Below are 21,542 nucleotides of genomic sequence, written 5' to 3' on the forward strand. Positions count from 1 at the left end.
CTACAAGAGTGGTCTTTCCATAGGTGTGTGCAGCCTATTGCAGTAGGGTGTTCACCACAAAGCTCCGACACATATGCGTTTGGCATATTTACCGGTCTCTTACCTGCTCTCCATCCTGAAACAATGGGAGGAAGGGGGAGCAAAGGAGCACATGGGATAACCGGGCAACAGAAGGAAGAGGAACAGGGAAATGAGGGGTGGCGGGTTGGCATATATTAGTACCAATCCCCTATATTTTCCTCCTGTGGCAGCTGAATGTTGACAAAAGGGAGAGGAGAAGCCTACTTTCAGCTGCTGCAGGAGGAAAGTACAGATCGGTTCCACTAAATTCCACCCATGCCACCTTTCCTGTCCAGGTTCTGAGGGTCGGCAAGGAAGGGTTGTGGTTTACCTGTCACTTGCCCACCATTGACAGGTTGCCAACCCCAGGATTAGGGTGTGCCCAGGCACACCTTGCACACCCCTTGCGCACGCCTATGGGCCTTCCTCTAATCCATGAGAGTGGGGGTTGATTCCAATCCCTCAAAGTACCAGCGTAAAAATAATTGAGTGGTAAAGCAAACCTACCTGAACAGAACTTTGACCCGTCAGAATGGTTGGGTGGCACGAGAGACCAGACTGGTCATCTGAGGACCTCTTAGGGGTTCACAACATGTACTACTAAGAGAATTATAATTGTAATAATGGGCACTCATATCATGGAAGAACTATTAGGAAATGCCATATGTAGGATATATAAGGGGGAGGGGGGGCCTAATTAGTTTTGTGGAGGCGTAATGACCCCTTAGATCCTGGCTCTGGCGCACAAGGGAAGATCAACTTTAGCCATTTAGCAAATCAAATATAATTTCAATCAAACCTGTACTTTGCCTGATCTACACAAAGTAAGAGGATCTCCTTGTAGCACTCAATACAAAGTATTTATATTTACAAATCATCTCCAGCCAAACTTGTAAAAAAAATGTTTAGGACAGAGCAAGGAGGGTTAGAGCCTCTGTCAAGTTGAATTGCTTAATTGCTGTGGAAGCTGCCTACCTACCAATCAGATTCCCTACAGCGGGGGTCTCCAAACTTTCTAAACAAGGGACCAGTTTACTGTCCTTCAGACTGTGTGTGTGTGGGGGGGGGGGGGGCAGACTGTGGCCAGTGGGAGTAAACAATGCCCCATCATTTTTGTCAGTGGAAGGAATAGTGCCCCATCTTTGGTATTAGTGGGAGGATTAGTGCCCCATCTTTGGTTTCGGTGCGAGGAATAGTGCCCTATCATTGGTATCAGTGGGAGGAATAGTGCTCCATTGTTGGTGTCAGTGGCAAGAATTACGCCCCCGTCTCTGGTGTCAGTAGGAGGAATAGTGCTCCATCACTGGTATAAATGGGATGAATAGTGCCCCATCATTGTTGTCAGTGGGGGGAATAGTGCCCCATCATTGGTGTCAGTGGGAGGAATAGTGCTCCATCACTGGTATAAATGGGAGGAATAGTCCCCATCATTATTGTCAGTGGGAGGAATAGTGCCCCATCATTGGTGTCAGTGGGAGGAATAGTGCCCCATCATTGTTGTCAGTGGGGGGAATAGTGCCCCATCTTTGGTGTCACTGGGAGCAATAGTGCTCCATTATTGGTGTCAGAAGCAAGAATTAGTTCCCCCATTGTTTGTGTCAGTGGGAGGAATAGTGCCCCATCATTTGTGTCAATGGGAGGAATAGTGCCCCATCTTTGGTGTCAGTGGGAGGAAAAGTGGCCCATCATTTTTGTCAGTGGAAGGAATAGTGCCCCATCTTTGGTATCAGTGGGAGGAATAGTGCCCCATTGTAGTTGTCAGTAGGAGGAATAGTGCCCCATCATTGGTATTAGTGAGAGGAATAGTGCCCCCATCATTGGTGTCAGTGGGAGGAATAGTGCCCCATCATTGGTGTCAGTGGGAGGAATAGTGCCCCATGCACTGGATAAGGGCCACAGTTAGGAGACCACCGATCTACAGGGACCTCATCAACACAATAGTGTAATAAATTTGAATTAAAATCGATCACCTATCTCCTAGTGTCATTGATCGACCCCCTAGAGCAGATGTTTATTGCTATTGCTGTGATATAAACCTATAGTAAATCTTAGGTCTATTCTACTCTATCTAAAATGTAAAAAAATGGCAGAATTCGGCTTTGGGTTCCCCACCATCTCAGTTCACCCCCCCCCCCCCATCCCCCAGCCCCATCCCCCTCCCCCCCTCCCCCGGAGCATCTGAAGAGTTCTGTACTTCATAGAATTGGGCAGCACATAACTCTCGGCTCTCGGCAGTGCGGAGCTCGGGGGCCAAGCTGTACATTCCCAGGCTCAGGTCTTGTCAGGACAAGGGGAAGTGAGGATCCCCCCTCAGCTGGTTTCCAGATGTGAAAGTTGCAGAGGGGGTTTTAGGGGGGATGATAAAAAAAAGTGAAAAATAAATAGAGATTAAAGCTGAACTCCAGGCAGATAGAACATAAATCAATTAACCATGAATAAAACATTGAATGTGTTTTTAAATACAAGTAATATAATGAACCTGATATCAGCCTATTGCAGTCCCCGTACAGCTGGAGTGTGAGAGGAAGAGGCAGTACAAGGAGTCAATCAGTGCATGTCCTGACAAATAGCATGCTGATCGGAGGAGAGATCAGAGTGACAAAGAGATAACCTCATCACTGTGCTGCTCCTCCTTTCACTGTCCATTCACAAGCTGAGGATGGGTCTAGGATGCCCTGTACCCACAGGATACGAGTTGAATGTTGGCTTTTAGACTGGGGAAACATCTAGTGGCAGAAGAGAAGTACTGCAGTGAAAATCTCTGGATTGAGGGTGAATATAAAGCTGCTTTTGTTATTTTATGTTTTAATGGAACCTTCCTTTTTATCTTGTTGTTTTTTGGCTGGAGTTCTGCTTTAAAGCGGTCCTAAAATCTTGAATTTTTTTTTTGTTTACCTTAAAAGTGGCTCTAAAGCCTCAAGAAGGTTTTCTTCCTAAATGCATTCTATGCATCACCGTAAAAAAACTTCTGTGCTGCAGGAGCTCCCCAGACAACCCCGCCCCCTCCCTCCCTTATTCTTACCGGAGCCTGATCCAATTCAGCTACATGCACGAGAGCACCGCTGTCTCCCTCCTCATTGGGCAGTGGCAACCATTGGCTCACGCTGCTGTCAATCAAATGATCGGGGGGGGGGGGCTGAGTCGCCCGGTGTCAATGGACACAGACTGAGCAGCTCGGGAGCGAGCGCACACACAGGTGCCGAAGTGCAGTCGCTCGAAGAGGAGGAGCCTGGAGCATCGGCGGGGGACCCTAGAAAAGGAGGATCGGGGCTGCTCTGTGCAAAACCATTACACAGAGCAGGTAAGTATAAGATGTTTGTTATTTTGGTTAGAAAAAAAACAAGGATTTTTAATCACTTTAATGCAGGGGTCTCCAAACTTTCTAAACAAATGACCTGTTTACTGTCCTTCAGACCTTGGGGGGGGGGGGGGGGGGCAACTGAAGCCACCAGGAGTAGAAATGCCCTGGTATCAGTGGGAGTAAAAAAAATGCATAATTGGTTTCAGTGGAAGAAATAGTACCCAATCATTGGTGTCAGTGGGAGGAATAGTGCCCCATCGTTGGTATCAGTGGGAGGAATAGTGCCCCATCTTTTGGTATCAGTGGGAGAAATAGTGCCCCATCATTGGTATCAATGGGAGGAATAGTGCCCCATCTTTGGTGTCAGTGGGAGGAATAGTGCCCCATCATTGGTGACGGTGGAAGGAATAGTGCCCCATCATTGGTATTAATGGGAGAAATGGTTCCCCATCATTGGTGTCAGTGGGAGGAATAGTGCCCCATTATTGGTGACGGTGGAAGGAATAGTGCCCCATCATTGGTATTAATGGGAGAAATGGTTCCCCATCATTGGTGTCAGTGAGAGGAATAGTGCCCCATCATTGGTGTCAGTGGGAGGAATAGTGCCCCATCATTGGTGTCAGAGGAAAGAATAGTACCCCAAGGGCCAGATAAAGGCAAGCAAAGGGCCACATTTGGCCCGTGGGCCACAGTTTGGAGACCCCTGCATTAAGGTAAAAAATGTCTCACTAGCTGTATTGTCCTCTTACCTCCCTTTAGTTTTCATGCACACTGGACGTTGAAATAACGTTATAAAAACGCCAGTAGCTTTGCAGTGAGTCTTTCAACATTTTTTACCGTTTTTGCAATAGCGTTTATTAGCGTTGTTCCGCATTAGCGGTTTTCTTTTCAATGGATCAAAAACGTTAAAAAACACTGGTGAGCCATGTTTTTGAGCGTTTATTGACGTTTGGCGTTTTTGAGTGTTTTTTGTGGTCAGAAAAACGACTCCTGGACACAACTGTAGGGCGTTCAGAAAACAGCCCATAAACTCCACTGCTGATTAACGTCCATAAACATCCATGTGTGCATGGACACATAGGATAACATAGAGGGGAGTTTACAGGCTGTTTAAAAAAAAAACGGCCAAATTCCCAAAAACTTCCGTTTATGAGCTTCATTGTGCATGGAGCCTTATATTTACCATCTGCTGTCAATCAAATCTTGAGTGGGGGCAGGGCTGAGCCATGCTGTGTGTGTCAATGGATGGGCACAGCCTGGCTTGGGAGCGGGCTCGCAGGTGTGCCACCGTAGATTGCTACTTCCTATGATGTCACACAGAGAAGAGGAGGAACCGAGAGCGCTGGCAGGGGACCCCAGAAGAGGAGGTTTCGGGCTGTTCTGTGTAATACCATTGCACAGAGCAGTTAAGTATAACATGTTTATTATTTTCATTTAAAAAAAAAAACCTTTACAGCCCCTTTGATTGTAGAGTTTGCTGTCAAGTGAACTTCTTATTTTGCCTGATTCCGGTTCTGCGCTAATCCTCCTTCTAAATACTATGGGGCCCAGCAGCATAGAGGAGCTTTTCAAAACCCCCAAAAAATATACCCATAACCAGCTATTTGAGTTACTGTGTGTGCATAAGGGTGATGCCGGGATCCTGGGACACACCGTTACTGGGACTGAGGTCCAAAGTGTGGGACTGTCCCGGCAAATGTGGGACAGTCCCGGTAAATTCGGGACATTTGACATCAATGCAGCTTTAGTTTGAAATTACTTACAGGTAGTATTTAAAATGCAAACAAGTATGTACAGGCCAATTCTATATATTCCTAGAAAAATATTCAACAACGAAAGCCAAGGGCTACCCATAAATGGTGAGCCTGCTGGGCCCCTCCCACAGCTCTGCTTTCTCTCCTTGTGCAGGGTGACTGGTCTTGCCACCCCCCCTGTAGTTTTTTTCTGGGGCAAACAGAGTAGATTTATAATTATATCCTTTGGAGGTAATGATAAATGTTACATAGTTACATAGTTGGTAAGGTTGAAGACACCAGTGCATTCAGTTCAACCTGTGTATGTGTGTGTTCATGGCCAAATAAAAATAGATAAATGTTCAAATAAAGAATGAAAGAAAAACAATAATTAAAAAAAATTCAATGCAAAAAGAAAAAAAGATTTTTATATCTAAAGTTAAGCTTTTAATGGCTACTTCTCAGTTATATTCTGTATTGTAGATGGTGTCAGGATTCACATAGAGCGTACAGAGGAAATTCAGATGAATCCATTTTATTAGAATAACTGGTTTGTCCAGTTGTATGTTTGCTTTTCTTTTCTGTCATGAAGATTACAATCGATTCTCACCACAACAGGCAGTTCTGGGCAAGACAGGGAGGGAGAATGCCATTGTCACTCTATTTAACAATTCCAATGTATTTATTTATTTTTTGTAAGAATCTTCATTACATTTTTTTTTTATCTCATGATAGATTGAAATGTGAAAGGAAAAATTGCATACTACAAATTTCAACCACATTCAGGGCTAATGTACACATGCATTTATTTTATTTATTTATTACATTTATTTATTCAATTTAGGGCTAATGTACACATGCATTTGTTTTATTTATTTATTACATTTATTTATTACATTTAGGGCTAATGTACACATGCATTTATTTTATTTATTTATTACATTTATTTATTTAATTTAGGGCTAATGTACACATGCATTTATTTTATTTATTTATTACATTTATTTATTACATTTATTTATTACATTTAGGGCTAATGTACACATGCATTTATTTTATTTATTTATTACATTTATTTATTACATTTAGGGCTAATGTACATATGCATTTATTTTATTTATTTAATACATTTATTTATTACATTTATTTATTACATTTAGGGCTAATGTACACATGCATTTATTTTATTTATTTAGTACATTTATTTATTACATTTATTTATAACATTTAGGGCTAATGTACACATGCATTTATTTTATTTATTTATTACATTTAGGGATAATGTACACATGTATTTATTTTATTTATTTATTACATTTATTTATTACATTTAGGGCTAATGTACACATGCATTTATTTTATTTATTTATTACATTTATTTATTTAATTTAGGGCTAATATACACATGCATTTATTTTATTTATTTATTACATTTACTGTATTTATTTATCACATTTTAGGGCTAATGTACGTATTCATTTATTTTGTTTATTTATTACATTTATTTATTACATGTATTTATAAAATTTCAGGGCTAATGTACACATGCATTTGGGATGGGTTTACCATGCATATGTCACGTGCGTACCCTGTGCTCACAATGCCTTCAAAGGAGGGATAAAAGCAAAGAAAACAATTCTCCCAAACTGACTTCAGCTGATCTTAAAGCTGAACAAAATAAATATTGTCTAAATACAAGCAGCATTAGTATTGTTAGGCGAACCTTGACGTCCTTTGTGTATTATCCTCCATATCGTGTAGTTGTCCATCTTGAAATAACTCCTGGACTTTAGAACTCCTTGTAATAAAGACCGCTCACTGCTGCTCTCCCTCCTTGTGCAGGGGGACTGGTCTTGACTCCGCCCCCCTCCTGTAGTTTTCTGCAGGCAGCCTGTAGTGGGTGGAGCCTGAAGGGCTGTGCTCTCTGCACAGGCAATGTGCAGCACAGTGACAATGTCACTGCTACATTTACAATGTAATCTCTGGGTTTGCAAAGGCATTTCAATCAGCCATAGTGGATTTATATCCTTTGTGGCTAACTGTGCCCTCAATTGCTGCCACTGTGCAATCAAACGCTGCCACTGTGCCCATCAAACGCTGCCACTGTGCCCATCAAATGCTGCCACTGTGCCCTCAAATGCTGCCACTGTGCCCTCAAATGCTGCCATTGTGCCATCAATTGCAGCCACTATGCCAAACGCTGCCACTGTGCCCATCAAACGCAGCCACTGTGCCCTCAAATGCTGCCAGTGTGCCCATTAAATGCTGCCAGTGTGCCCTTGAATGCCCCCAGTGTGACCCCCGCCTGCTCGCAGTCTGCCCTGGCACTTACCCTGTGTCTGTGAGGCAGCGGGTGACGGCGACGAGCGGGGTCCCCCATGCGTCTCCTTCCGTCCTCATCTCCCGTCCTCTCCTCCTGATAGGCGTCCAATAGCAGCGCCTGTCGTTTCAGCCAATCAGGTGACAGGTAACAGACCCGAGCACCTGATTGGACACAGACAGAAATTAAAACACGTCTTCTAGCAGAGGACAGAAGAGTTAGAACCTTTGTCAATGTCCCCATTAGGCAGAGTTCTCCTTACTTCCTGCCCAAGAAATAAGTCTTAGAACAGAAAGTAGCGGCTTTAAGGAGTTAGTCCAACCAACATCGGTACCGCAGTTATAGGTGAAACCTCCTTGAGTAGCTCACTGACTTCTTAGATTTCCTGAGGACCTCCCTGCAAAAGTTCCCTACTCTTCCTTACCTTGGAGTTTTGAGTATTCCCATCCAGTTTTGAGGCGTTCGCACTCTTTACATTCTCCTTGTCGTAAATTAAAATAAAAAGCTGTCAGGAAGATTGTAATGGCCCCACTGGGTGACCATTTTTGGAAGTTCAATCACCGAGATCTCAGCACTGGAGTCCTTCAGAGATAACTGTGGTGGTTGACCTTCCAGGAATGGAAGGTCAACAAACCCGGCAAAAACGTTTGCCAACAAACTCGGCAATAGAGTTTTTGCTGAGTTGACTCTTAAAGGGTAACTCCACTTTCGTGGGGAGAAAAAAAAATAGCAAATAAAGAAAAAATAGTAAGTGTTGGGCAGGTTCGAAAACATGGTCCAATTGCCATTGGTAATCAGGGCATCCTAGCCCTGCTCCCCTCCTCCCACCTTGTCTTTGTAGGGCCAAACTGGCAATTTAATAGAGTGCTCTATGGTACTTGGAAATTGGGATGTCCCAAGGGTGGTCAGATGATGCCTTCAGTCCATCATGGACTTGATGGCTTTTGCTAGTGCCAGGACTCGGTTCTCCCAATACAAGTCTATGCAAATTCCAAAAGCAGCTTGAAAAAGATCAGTTGAACCCGCCACCACCAGATAATTCTGATTGACCTCAGAGGCATTTCAAACTAATGTCAAATGCTCCATCAACACGGCCCTTGGAATGCTGAACCGTCAGGAGCAGGGGGCAGAAGGATAAAGCAAAAAAAGACCAGAACACTGCCTAAAGGGCCAGCAGCCACTGTTCTCTTGCCTGGCATTTTCGTATATTATAATTACCAAGGATCTTAGCGTTCTCTCCTGTACCGTAAACACGGACATTGCGGCCACAATGTCTTCCCCCAAAATAAATAACACACCCAAACAAAACAGTTCTGTAATGTGGTGTAGCTCCAGATCTTTCCACATCTCTTGGTAAGGCAAAACCTACCCGACTCCTTTGTGATTTCTAAATCAGCATTTCTAATCCCTTTTACCATGGAAGTATCTTTAAAATTCATGTCTCAGGGAACCCTGCAAAAATCAGTATATCTACCACTCATGGTGTGGTGGTCAGTGGGAAGAATGTCCCTTACATTGGTGGTCTGTGGGAATAATTCTTCTTACATTGATGGTCAGTCCGAAGAACTCTCCTTACATCGGCGGACAATGGGCAGAACGCTCCTTACATTGGTGGTCAATGGGAAGAATGTTCCTTACATTGGTGATCAGTGGGAAGAATTACCCTTACATCAGTGGGAAGAATGCTTCCTACATTGGTGGTCAGTGAGAAGAATTTACTTTACATTGGTGGCTACTGGAAAGAATGTCCCTTACATTGGTGATCAGTGAGAAGAATGTTCCTTACATTGGTGATCAGTGGGAAGAATGTTCCTTACATTGGTGATCAGTGGGAAGAATGCTCCTTACATTGGAGGTCAGTGGGATGAATGCTCCTTACACTGGAGATCAGTGGGAAGAATGCTCCTTACATTGGTGGTCAGTGAGAAGAATGTTCCTTACATTGGTGATCAGTGAGAAGAATGCTCCATACATTGGTGGTCAGTGGGATGAATGCTCCTTACATTGGTGGTCAGTGGGAAGAATGTTCCTTACATTGGTGATCAGTGAGAAGAATGTCCCTTACATTGGTGATCAGTGAGAAGAATGTTCCTTACATTGGTGGTCAGTGGGAAGAATGTTCCTTACATTGGTGGTCAGTGAGAAGAATTTACTTTACATTGGTGGCTACTGGAAAGAATGTCCCTTACATTGGTGATCAGTGAGAAGAATGCCCCTTACATTGGTGATCAGTGGGAAGAATGTTCCTTACATTGGTGATCAGTGGGAAGAATGCTCCTTACATTGGAGGTCAGTGGGATGAATGCTCCTTACACTGGAGATCAGTGGGAAGAATGCTCCTTACATTGGTGGTCAGTGAGAAGAATGTTCCTTACATTGGTGATCAGTGAGAAGAATGCTCCTTACATTGGTGATCAGTGGGAAGAATGCTCCTTACATTGGTGATCAGTGGGATGAATGCTCCTTACATTGGTGATCAGTGAGAAGAATGCTCCTTACATTGGTGATCAGTGAGAAGAATGCTCCTTACATTGGTGATCAGTGAGAAGAATGTACCTTACATTGGTGATCAGTGAGAAGAATGCTCCTTACATTGGTGATCAGTGAGAAGAATGCTCCTTACATTGGTGATCAGTGGGATGAATGCTCCTTACATTGGTGATCAGTGGGAAGAATGTCCCTTACATTGGTGGTAAGTGGGAAGAATTCCACTTAAATTGGTGGTCAGTAAGAAGAAATTCCCTTACATTGGTGGCTACTAGAAAGGATGTCCCTTACATTGGTGGTCAGTGGGAGGAATGCCCTCATACAGATAGCAAAAAATATCATTGGTGTCAGTAGTTACATATCATATTGCTCTTTGCTCATAAAAAATCCCTAGCAACATTTGAAAGAATTCCAAGGTTCCATAGAACTCTGGTTGAGAAAGGCTGGTCCAAATAGAAACTGTGAAGGAAGTTTATACTCAGTGGAGGAATGGAGAATACGATGGTCTTCTCTAAACATAAAATGTCTGAGTTGACCTTAATGCAGCTGTATGTCACTTACTAGGTAGTTATAAAATGTTTTGTTTGCTGCTGGAGTCACCAATGACTGTTTTGAGACCTGGTTTACCAGAATCCTCATATTTCAAAGTTCCTGGGAATCCTATAGGGTGTTAGAAAAAGACTTTTAGGGCAAGGCAAAGATGTGTTAATAGGACAATGCATGCTCCAGGAGAACTTATGATGGTGGGTTTCTGGGGAGTCGGATGGGTTGTTCGAGGTACAGGCATTATAGCTAATTATGAAATTTTCAGGCAAAAATTTCTGAAAAAAAAAACAAACAAACAAAAAAAAAAAAAACCTTCGCTTTTATTTGCTTTCTCAAGGGCAACTCTAAGGTTAGAGGCTCCTTGAGGTCACACAGTCATTGCCCTATCAATTGTCTGACAGCTCATGTCTTTAACATAAGCTGTTTCCCAGTTCCTTAGTGCTTAGAACAATATAATACAACAGAATGGTGGTTAATTACTCTGGAACTAGCCTCCTCTGTTATTGCATATGGTTATGTACACTCAGGAGTCAGGAGACCTCATTAGTTTACTCCACAAGATCAGGCGGTTGGCCAGGTAGCAGTTGTCCAACCTCAAAGGATCTCTCAGCTCCAGAGTCATCCTGAAGTAAGGAAAGCTATGTGGGGAAATGATAAAGTTTGACAAGTAAGTCCTCACAATTATTTATCAGTGAAGATTACAATTCTTGTATAAGCTCAGTGGTGACAGGTGCTCTTTAATTACTGCTTTTCTATTTGTAGGTAGAAAATCTGAACATGGACAACGCTAAACTCCTCTTGCAGATTGACAATGCCAGATTAGCAGCAGATGACTTCAAAGTAAAGTGGGTATTATGTAACTAATATATATTATTTATTATATTACATATACTGTACATATATATATATATATATATATATATATATATATATATATATATATATATATATATACTATCTAAAATATACTCCACTCCCCAATTTTGAAGGTAAATCCTTTTTTCCATTTCACTGTAATAGGGTGTTTCCTATCACAGCTCCCTCCTGATATAAGTATACAGATGTCAGCTGCAGCACCACTTTGTGGTCCAATCTGATACCCCCCCCCAGTCATATAGAGATCAATGTTCACTATGAGCCTCCCTTATATATCAAAGCCGTCTGATTGCAGGTTGGAAGCAGAACAAGCCATATGTGACGGGGTGCAGAAGGACACACAGGGCCTCCGCAAGATGATCGATGATACTAATTTCCAGCGGATGAAGCTGGAGGCTGAGGTGGAGGCACTGCGGGAGGACCTGGCCCACCTTACTCAGGATCACAAGGAGGTGAGAAAAAAAATAAAGTTTATCACAAATGTATTATTTTTCCAATTTGTTTTCCAAATGAACAAGTTATATATGACAAAGGATTTCCAGAGAGCTGCGGGGTAACCTAAAGTGGCAGTAAAGTCTAAAGCAGCTCATAGATGATTCGATTCTCTTTCCTTCCACCATTTTAGCCATTTATCCAAGCAATACTGTATTACAGTCCTGCTGATCTCCGGCAGCCTCTTTGCAGGCATGACCTGCCCACATGCACTCCAGCGATGGCGGCATAGCATTTCTCAGAGTCGGTTTCCTGATGGTGACAACAGCGGACAATCCCTATGTAATGTGTGTTTTGGTACAGCCACTTGTAGTCTCCATTGGCAGAGCAATAGACAGGGTGACAATGCAGGACAGGGACACAGTATTGCCCCCCCCCCTTACCAAAAAGTGCCTAACCAAGGACCTTCATGGCAGGATCAGCATGGATTACCTAAAGGGTAACTCCACTTAGTTTTGTTTCGTTTAGATTAGTTAATCTAAATAGATTAACTAGATTCGGTAAACTAAATAACTAGATTAACTAATCTATACAAAACAAAACTAATTTTTTCGTCATGCACATGTCTATTTTTTATTTGCAATTTTTTTTTAAATTCGGTTGATTCGTTCAATTTGTATCCGGACTTCGTTTTATGTCTTCTTCCAAATTATCTTCGAATTTACCTTTTTTTTTTTCCGATTCGAATGCGGAAAAGTGAACAAACAAAAGAAAAATCTTCACCACATGATTACAATGACTCTTTAACTACTTGCCGAAAGGTGGCTACAGCGCCAGCCTTAATTGCCCGATAGGGCGTCCATGGGCGTCCTCCCAAGCAAGCGCTGTATGCGCGTTCCTGCGGGTCGCACGCAGCGCGCTCTGTGATCACCGAGTTTATGAGACTCGGCTGATCACAAATCTGAGTAAGGGGTCGATCCCGGCTCCTTACCACGTGATCAGCTGTCAGCCAATGACGGCCGATCACGTGATGTAAACAGAAGATCGGTAATCTGTAATTTTTTTCCCCCTCACGCTATCAGCGTGAGGGGAAAAAAGAAGCCGATCACCGGCTTCTGTCAGAGGGACATCGTTCCCTCACACAGAAAGCCTCCGCTAAATTTTGTGTGCCTACCAGTGTCAGCTGCCAGTGCCCACTGTGCCACCTACCAGTGCCACCTATCAGTACCCCATAGTGCAACCTACCAGTGCCCACAGTGCCACCTATCAGTACCCCATAGTGCAACCTACCAGTGCCCACAGTGCCACCTATCAGTACCCCACAGTGCCACCTACCAGTGCCCACAGTGCCACCTACCAGTGCCCACAGTGCCACCCATCAATGCCCACCAGTGCTGCCAATCAATACCCATCAGTGTCTCATAATCAGTACCACAGATCAGTGCTGCCTATCAGTGTCACCCACCAGTGCCTACCAGTGCCACCTATCAGTGATCATCAATGCCCATCAGTGCTACCTATCAGTGACCTTCAGTGCCACCTATCAGTGTTCTTTAGTGCCACCCATCAGTGCCACCTATCAGTGCCGCCTCATCAGTGCTTGTTAGTGCCGCCTATCAGTGCCCATCAGTGCAGCCTCATCAGCGCACATCAGTGAAAGAGAAAAAATCACCTGTTTTGAAAATTTTATAACAAACTATGAAATAGTTTTGTGGGGGGTTTTTTTCAAAATTTTCGGTCCTTTGTTGTTTTATTTAGCAAAAAATAAAAAACCCAGCAGCAATTAAATGCCACCAAAAGAAAGCTCTATCTGTGTGAAAAAAATTATAAAAATTCCATTTGGGTAAACTGTAGTATGACCGCGCAATTGTCATTCAAAGAGCGACAGCGCGGGAAGTTGAAAACTGTCCTGGGCAGGAAGGGGGGTTTGAGTGCCCGGTAAGCAAGAGGTTAAATCACCTTAACAAAAACAGCAATTATTTTCAAATGGTGCTCCAATAACACACACAGTCTTTGACTTCAGAAATCTGTTTACAGTTGGAATTCAAATGGAATTCGATGTAAAATTCGATTTGAATATCAATTTGAATTTTGGAAAATTCAGACAAATTTCGTTTCGTTATTCGGAACATTTCCTGTAAACTTTGTATATACTGTAATTCGGGTATTCGGATATATCTGAATCTCCGAATAATGAAAAACTTGTCCGAATATCAATTCGGAATGAAACGAACCGCACATGTCTAAAAAATAATAATATAGCAAATACAAAAGTCATATTGTAATTGAATGTTATTTAACCACTTCAGCCCCGGAAGGATTTGCCCCCTTAATGACCAGGCCATTTTTTTGCAATATGGCACTGCGTCGCTTTAACTGACAATTGCGCGGTCGTGTGACGCTGTACCCAAACAAAATTGATGTCCTTTTTTTACCCACAAATAGAGCTTTCTTTTGGTGGTATTTGGTCACCTTTGCATTTTTTTTTTTTTGCGCTATAAACAAAAATAGACCGACAATTTTGAAAAAGAAAACATTTTTTTTACTTTCTGCTCCAATACATATCCAAAAAAAAAAATATATAAAAGAAAAATGTATTCATCAATTTAGGCCAATATGTATTCTGCTAAATATTTTTGGTAAAAAAAAAATCACAACAAGCGACAGCGTGTATTGATTGGTTTGCGCTAAAGTTATTGCGGGATAGATTTAGGAACTTTTATTTATTTTTTATTGTTTTTACTGGTAATGGCGGCGATAGCGGGACTGCGACATTGCGGCGGACAAACCTGACCCCAAATGGCACTTTTGGGGACCAGTGACATTATTACATTCATCAGTGCTTTAAAAATGCACTGATCAATGTATAAATGACACTAGCAGGGAAGGGGTTAACACTTGGGGGAGATCAAGGGGTTAAGTGTGTTCCCTGGGTGTGTTCTAACTGTAGGGGGGATGGGCTCACTGGGAACAGAAGATCTCTGATATGTCATTAGAAAGAACAGGGAATCGCCTTGTTTACATACACAGCGATCGCGGGTCGTCGGCAGATATCGAGTCTGCGGGACCCGTGGGCAGTATAATGGCGGTGGCTGGTCGGCATGAGGTTAAAATGACCTTTCCTTTTCATTAAGGCAGCACTTTAATTTTATATAAAATGTAATACGGCTACCTGGAGGTGTTCTGTACACAAATGGTATACAGGACCCCCCACCCCCAGAAACATAACTTCCTGCTTGTGTAATTAGCTCACTGATTTTCCCAGAAGACTACACTAAGATACAAGTCAGATTTTTGGGCATCCCCCGCAACGAAAATTTTATTTTTGGTGTGATACTCCCAAAAGAAAAAAAATCACTTCTAAAGGGATGCAGATCATGCTACTTTCCTCATTAGAGCCCTGCAAGTGCGGCAGCTGATTGATAATTATAAAACCATTGCCATTCACATTCACTTTGCATGGACACAGACAAACAGCTATTTTTTCAGAATAACATAAGGTCGGAATCTGCAACAAAGTTTGTTAGGAATCCTTGCAATGTACAGAGATCAGCCAGAGGGGAGTTTTTTTTTTTTTTTTTTTTTTTCTCTCACAAAAGTAGAGTTACTCTTTAATGAAAGCGGCAGATTTATAAATATTGAAAATTCCTTTTTTTTTTTTTTTTTTTATGTTAAAGCTTATATGAGATTTTATTGATTGGGTTTCCCATCTACTTTACTAGAGCCGGTATTCATTGATAATCTATTTACTTATGTATATAATAGACGATGTGGCTCTGCTGGGATTGGCGGGGTTAATAATCTTTATAAAGGACTCTTTTTTTTTTTTTTTTCTCTTTACACATCACAATGTTTATTTAAAAGGTGTACAGACTACTTTATCTGGACTAACCCATTACTGTGTATTTCCCTCTTCTGTTGCATCAAACCTGCAGGAAATGGTGACATGGAATGACACGACGATAAATGATTGCTTTACAATTGTTAATAATCGGGGTCAGCATACTCTTCAACCATTTGTCTTTTTGCACACGTGGTAAAATCTGCATTTTTTACTGGAAATTTCCTTAAATCAGTGTTTCTCAACCAGGAAGACGCAGCACCCTGGATCTATCTGAGTTCCCCCGGGGGGGGAATGAGCATGGAACCCAGTTTGTCCTGCATTAGGGTCATTAGTTGGGGCTGGTAGGACGGACGCCAGAACCATAACAACCACTGGCTCTGTGATGGGGGGGACTTAAGATGTGATGGGAGCACTCATATATAGGGAGCCCCTGATGTATAAGGGCAACTCTGATGAGATGAGGGGCTCTTATGTATGGGGGGGGGGTTCTGATGTTATAGGGTGACTGTCAGGTGAATGGGGAATGCTGATGGAATGGGGAATTTCTGATATGATGAAGCGATGCTGATGGGAGGACATCTTATATAATGGGGGCTCTGGTGTGATGGGGGCCTTTTATTGGATGGGGTAGGCTTCTGGTTTGATGTGGGGACCTCTGATGTGATGTGAAGACCTCTGATGTGATGGAGAGCCCTCTCATGTGATGTGAAGACCTGTGATGAGATGGGGAGACCTCTGATGTGATGTGAAGACCTCTGATGAGATGGGGAGACCTCTGATGTAATGAGGAGACCTCTGATGTGATGGGGAGACCTCTGATGTGATGGGGAGACCTCTGATGTGATGGGGAAACCTCTGATGTGATGGGGAGACCTCTGATGTAATCGGGTGCCCCTGATATATAAGGGCAACTCTGATGGGATAAGGGGCTCTTATGTATGGGGGAGGGCACTGATATATGGGGGGGGGGTTCTGATGTTATAGGGTGACTGTCAGGTGAACGGGGAATGCTGATGGAATGGGGACATTCTGATATGATGAAGCGATGCTGATGTGATGGGCGGACCTCTTATATAATGGGGGGGCTCTGGTGTGATGGGGGTCTTTTTGATGAGGTAGCTTCTGGTTTGATGTGGGGACCTCTGATGTGATGGAGAGCCCACCGATGTGATGTGAAGACCACTGATGAGATGGGTAGACCTCTGATGTAATGGGGAGACCTCTGATGTGATGGGGAGACATCTGATGTGATGGGGAGACATCTGATGTGATGGGGAGACCTCTGATGTGATGGGAAGACCTCTGATGTGACGCGAAGACCTCTGATGTAATGGGGAGACCTCTGATGAGATGGGGAGACCTCTGATGTGATGGGGAGACCTCTGATGTGATGGGGAGACCTCTGATGAGATGGGGAGACCTATGATGAGATAGGGAGACCTCTGATGTGATGGGGAGACCTCTGATGTGATGGGGAGACCTCTGATGAGATGGGGAGACCTCTGATGTGATGGAGAACTGCTCCGCAGCCATCCCGGAGCTGTGTGAACCGGCTCCATTGAGAGCCGGCCACAGTCTCTTGACATGGAAACTCGCATCCAATTTGCACCAGTTTGAACCCAGACTAAAATGAATTTGAATGCACACAAACACAAAATAATACCTAATTTAAACACTAAGGCCCCTTTCACACTGGAGCGGTTTTCAGGCGGTATTGCGCTAAAAATACCACCTGAAAACCGCCCCTAAACAGCCTCCGCTGTTTGTTCAGTGTGAAAGCCCGAGGGCTTTCACACTGAAGCAGTGCGCAGGCAGGGCGGTGAAAAAAGTCCTGCAAACCGCTTTTTTGGAGCGGTGAAGGAGCGGTGTATTCACCGCTCCTTCACCTATCCTGCCCATTGAAATCAATGGGACAGCGCGGCTATACCGCGGTAATACCGCGGCTATAGCCACGCTGTACGAGCGGATTTAACCCTTTTTCGGCCGCCAGCGGGGGTTAAAACCGAACCGCTAGAGGCCGAATACCGCTGCAAGAACAACGGTACAGCAGCGCTAAAAATAGCGCTGTTGTACCGCCGACGCCCCCACCGCCCCAGTGTGAAAGGGGCCATACCAAACATATCAAGCCTAAAATTGTACCCATGAAATTGCAAAAAATCTAAATTCTCCATAGGCAATGCTTTAAAAGCTGTTACTGGTCATCAGCTTAGAGTCAATTGTGCATGATGGCCCTAGAATGATTGATCTCACTCTGACATGAGGTCATCACACTTGTAGTCCATTGATACTATCTCCAGCCCCGTAGCTGAAGGTCCATACCGAGACCTCTGATGTGATGGGGAAACTTCTGATGTGATGGGGGGACCTCTGATGAGATGAGAGACTTCTGATATGATGGGGAGACTTCTGATGTGATGGGGAGACTTCTGATGTGATGGGGAGACTTCTGATGTGATGGTGAGACCTCTGATGAGATGGGGGACCTTTGGAGAGATGGAGAGACTGCTGGAGAGATTTGGAGACCTCTGATGTGATGGGGAAACTTCTGAGATGGGGGGACCTCTGATGAGATGGGAGACCTCTGATGTGATGGGGAGACCTCTGATGTGATGGGGAGACCTCTGATGTGATGGGGAGACCTCTGATATGATGGAGAGACCTCTGATGTGATGGAGAGACCTCTGATGTGATGGGGTGATGTGATGGGGAGACTTCTGATGTGATGTGAGACCTCTGATAAGATGGGGAGACCTCTTGAGAGATGGGGAGACCTCTGATATGATGGGGAGATTTCTGATGATATGGGAGACCTCTGATATGATGGAGAGACCTCTGATGAGATGGGGAGACCTCTGATGTGATGGGGAGACCTCTGATGTGATGGGGAGACCTCTGATGTGATGGGGAGACCTCTGATATGATGGAGAGACCTCTGATGTGATGGAGAGACCTCTGATGTGATGGGGTGATGTGATGGGGAGACTTCTGATGTGATGTGAGACCTCTGATAAGATGGGGAGACCTCTTGAGAGATGGGGAGACCTCTGATATGATGGGGAGATTTCTGATGATATGGGAGACCTCTGATATGATGGAGAGACCTCTGATGAGATGGGGAGACCTCTGGAGAGATGGGGAGACCTCTGATGTGATGGGGAGACTTCTGATGTGATGAGGAGCTCTGATGAGATGGGGAGACTTCTGATGTAGCTGAAGGTACATACCGAGGTACGGACCTGAGGCTGGAGGAATAGTCTGCAGGATCCAGAGCATTGCACCAATGATCCACTTATTGTGACCGCAATGCTTTGCAGGCTGAAATACAGAAATATTTTTTTTAACTTTTTTGCAATATTAGCCTATTTTTTTTAATTTATTTTAAAAAGCTGGCGTTCTCCTTCAAAATACACAAATGGCAAACAACGCTCCTTCACTTAGAATTTTGGGTGAAATAAACAATGTTTGTGTATGTGGATAAATCGCCTCTGTTCTGTCTACTACAGGAAGTAGCCGCTCTTCAGGCCCTCATCTCCAACAACAATGTGATGATAGAGGTGGACGCCCCCAAGAAAGGCGACCTGAACGACAGCATTGCTCAGATCCGCAGCCAGTATGAAAAGATGGCCGAGCAGAACCGCCTAGAGGCGGAAAATGCCTACAAAACTAAAGTAAGAACGCTACTTCTGTCTAAAGTGTACATGTACATCAATCACAATTTTAACTTCTAAAAAGTAAAAAACGAAAACAAAAAAAAACACCTGAACTCATTCTATATCCGTCTGGCTTTAACTGCCTCGGTATTTGTACATCATTTAAAATTTTAACTACTGTGTGCGTCCATTCCTACTCATCCACATGGCAAAACTGAGCATGCCTGAATCCTGAGAGTTTTACTTTACCCTTCATCCTCTCGCCTCCTGAGGATTAGCCATGCAGTACACCCAGAGCAGTAGGCTGGCTTGAAGGATGGGAGGGGGAGGAGTCAAACTTGACAGTTACAGGAAAAGTCAGAATGGCATTTAACTTTAGCTGCTTAGACCTATGGCTGTTTAGATCCAGCAAATTGGTCTTTCTAAACTTTATGGACTGCAATACACAGCTGCAGTGCATTGCAGTAAGTATAAGCATATGTTAAAGCAGATGTAAACCCTCACCTTGTAAAACAATCCATTCAGCTTAAAATAAAAATGAAAAGCAAAATATTTGTGTATAGATGTATAAAAAAAAATTATAAATACCTTTTTTCACCCTTTTTTATATGTGAATTACATACCCTCTGTTCTCAGCTGCATAAGAGCTGGGGGTGGAGAAACAGCAGCACACCGATCTTCCCAGTAAATGTCCGTGCAGGGGAGGTGTCAGTACAAGCCTGATCATTGGATTAGCTCCCAGCACAGTTAAAAAACTGACTACACTGTGCTCTCATGCCTAGTGTGGTCAGTTTTTAATGGGAAAGCAGACACACTGGCAGGAACACCAGGGATTTCACACAAAGGAAGCAATACGAAGAAAACAGGATACTTTTTCATACAAGTTCATGGCACAGCAGGCACATATCGGGAATCTGAAATGTTGGGTTGACATATTCTTTAGGTCTGGCACCCCCTGTTTATATCAGCTGCTTCTCAGGCTCTCATATGTGACTTGAAGGAAAAAGACTGGGAGGTCGGTCCCCAACCGATTACCCATAAAGGGAATTTTAAAGGACTATCTCGGTACCAACTTATACAGCGTATATATATATATATATATATATATATATATATATATATATATACGCTGTATAAGTTGGTACCGAGATAGTCCTTTAAAATATATATATATATATATATATAATGTGAATGTACAATGTATATGTAACGTGCTGCGTAAATTGACGGCGCTATATAAGTACCTGAAATTAAATAAATAAATAAATATAGTGACTTGGTACAAAGTTACAAAGTAGCAGTCTGATCACTAGGTGACTGAGGAAATGCTTCCTCCTGCCTGCAGAAGACTGATGACCTCAATCTCAGCCACTGGACTGGGGCTCAAGGATGGCTTTTTATTGATAAGTTGCAGCTTTTCAGGAAATTGATACAGTTGCTGTATTTTGTGACATGCCAGGAACTAATCTCTGCAGACTTGTAATAAATAACTCCTCCTTTCAGTTTGATGCTTTGTCCCAGGAAGCGAATTTGAACACGAAAGCTCTCGAACAAGCCAAGAATGAAGTGACGGACCTGCGCCGTCAGCTGCAAGCTTTAGAGATGGAGCATCAGAACCTGCAGAAGACGGTTAGAATCTTATATGTGTTCTCATCATGAAATGATAGACACCTGAGCTAGGCAGCCTTGTAGTCCTTAAGCCGCCAAATGTGTCAGCATGCAGCCACAGGCTATGGTTGATCAGGGCCTGCTGAGACTTGCGGTACCACCAGCAATGGAGAGCTGTGCTTTATACAAGACTCGTTATCTTTTATTTAATTCAGGGGAGGGCTGCCTGGGAACAGGCAGTGCCCCACTTTACATTTAGGAAGCTATTTCCCATTTATAAAGGAGGACACTCCCTGATCCTGTAAACTTTAATGGTTTTATTTCAATATTTTTTTTAATGTTCTTTTTAATATCTATAGGTTTCTCAAATGACATTTTATGTTTATGTATTTACTATTTATAGAGCATTTTTTTGTTTTTACAAATATGCATACACAGTGGATTCACAGACCAATATAGGTTTTCTAGGGAGAGAGAAGCAGAAGCTGTTTGCCTTCACTCTCTCTCTCTCTCTCTCTCTCTGATTAAAAACTCCCTATGGTCTGAACACACCAGGGAGGGGGGGGGGGCACTGCTCTAACACATTAACTTGTGTGGGTAAATTTCAGCTTGAGTACTTGAGCTCTGTGAACAGACTTTAAACAAAGAATGTAAAGACAGCCTAGAGAACTTGCAAGGGAGGCGA

At 43.3% G+C, this 21,542-nt stretch overlaps 1 protein-coding gene across 2 annotated transcripts in view; it reads left to right on the top strand.

Moving 5' to 3' along the window:
• The window catches only part of LOC141147229 (keratin, type I cytoskeletal 18-like), a 41,658-nt gene that overhangs the window by 2,582 nt on the left and 17,534 nt on the right, over positions 1–21,542 (top strand). For both annotated transcript variants that reach the window (XM_073634403.1, XM_073634402.1), the window contains exons 2-5: positions 11,210–11,292; positions 11,619–11,775; positions 19,103–19,267; positions 20,753–20,878. In XM_073634403.1, the coding sequence (XP_073490504.1) occupies positions 11,210–11,292; positions 11,619–11,775; positions 19,103–19,267; positions 20,753–20,878 (531 nt within the window). The remainder of the gene's footprint in view (positions 1–11,209; positions 11,293–11,618; positions 11,776–19,102; positions 19,268–20,752; positions 20,879–21,542) is intronic.

Source organism: Aquarana catesbeiana, linkage group LG06 (assembly GCF_042186555.1).
Source record: "Aquarana catesbeiana isolate 2022-GZ linkage group LG06, ASM4218655v1, whole genome shotgun sequence".
Classification (NCBI taxonomy): Eukaryota; Metazoa; Chordata; class Amphibia; order Anura; family Ranidae; genus Aquarana; species Aquarana catesbeiana.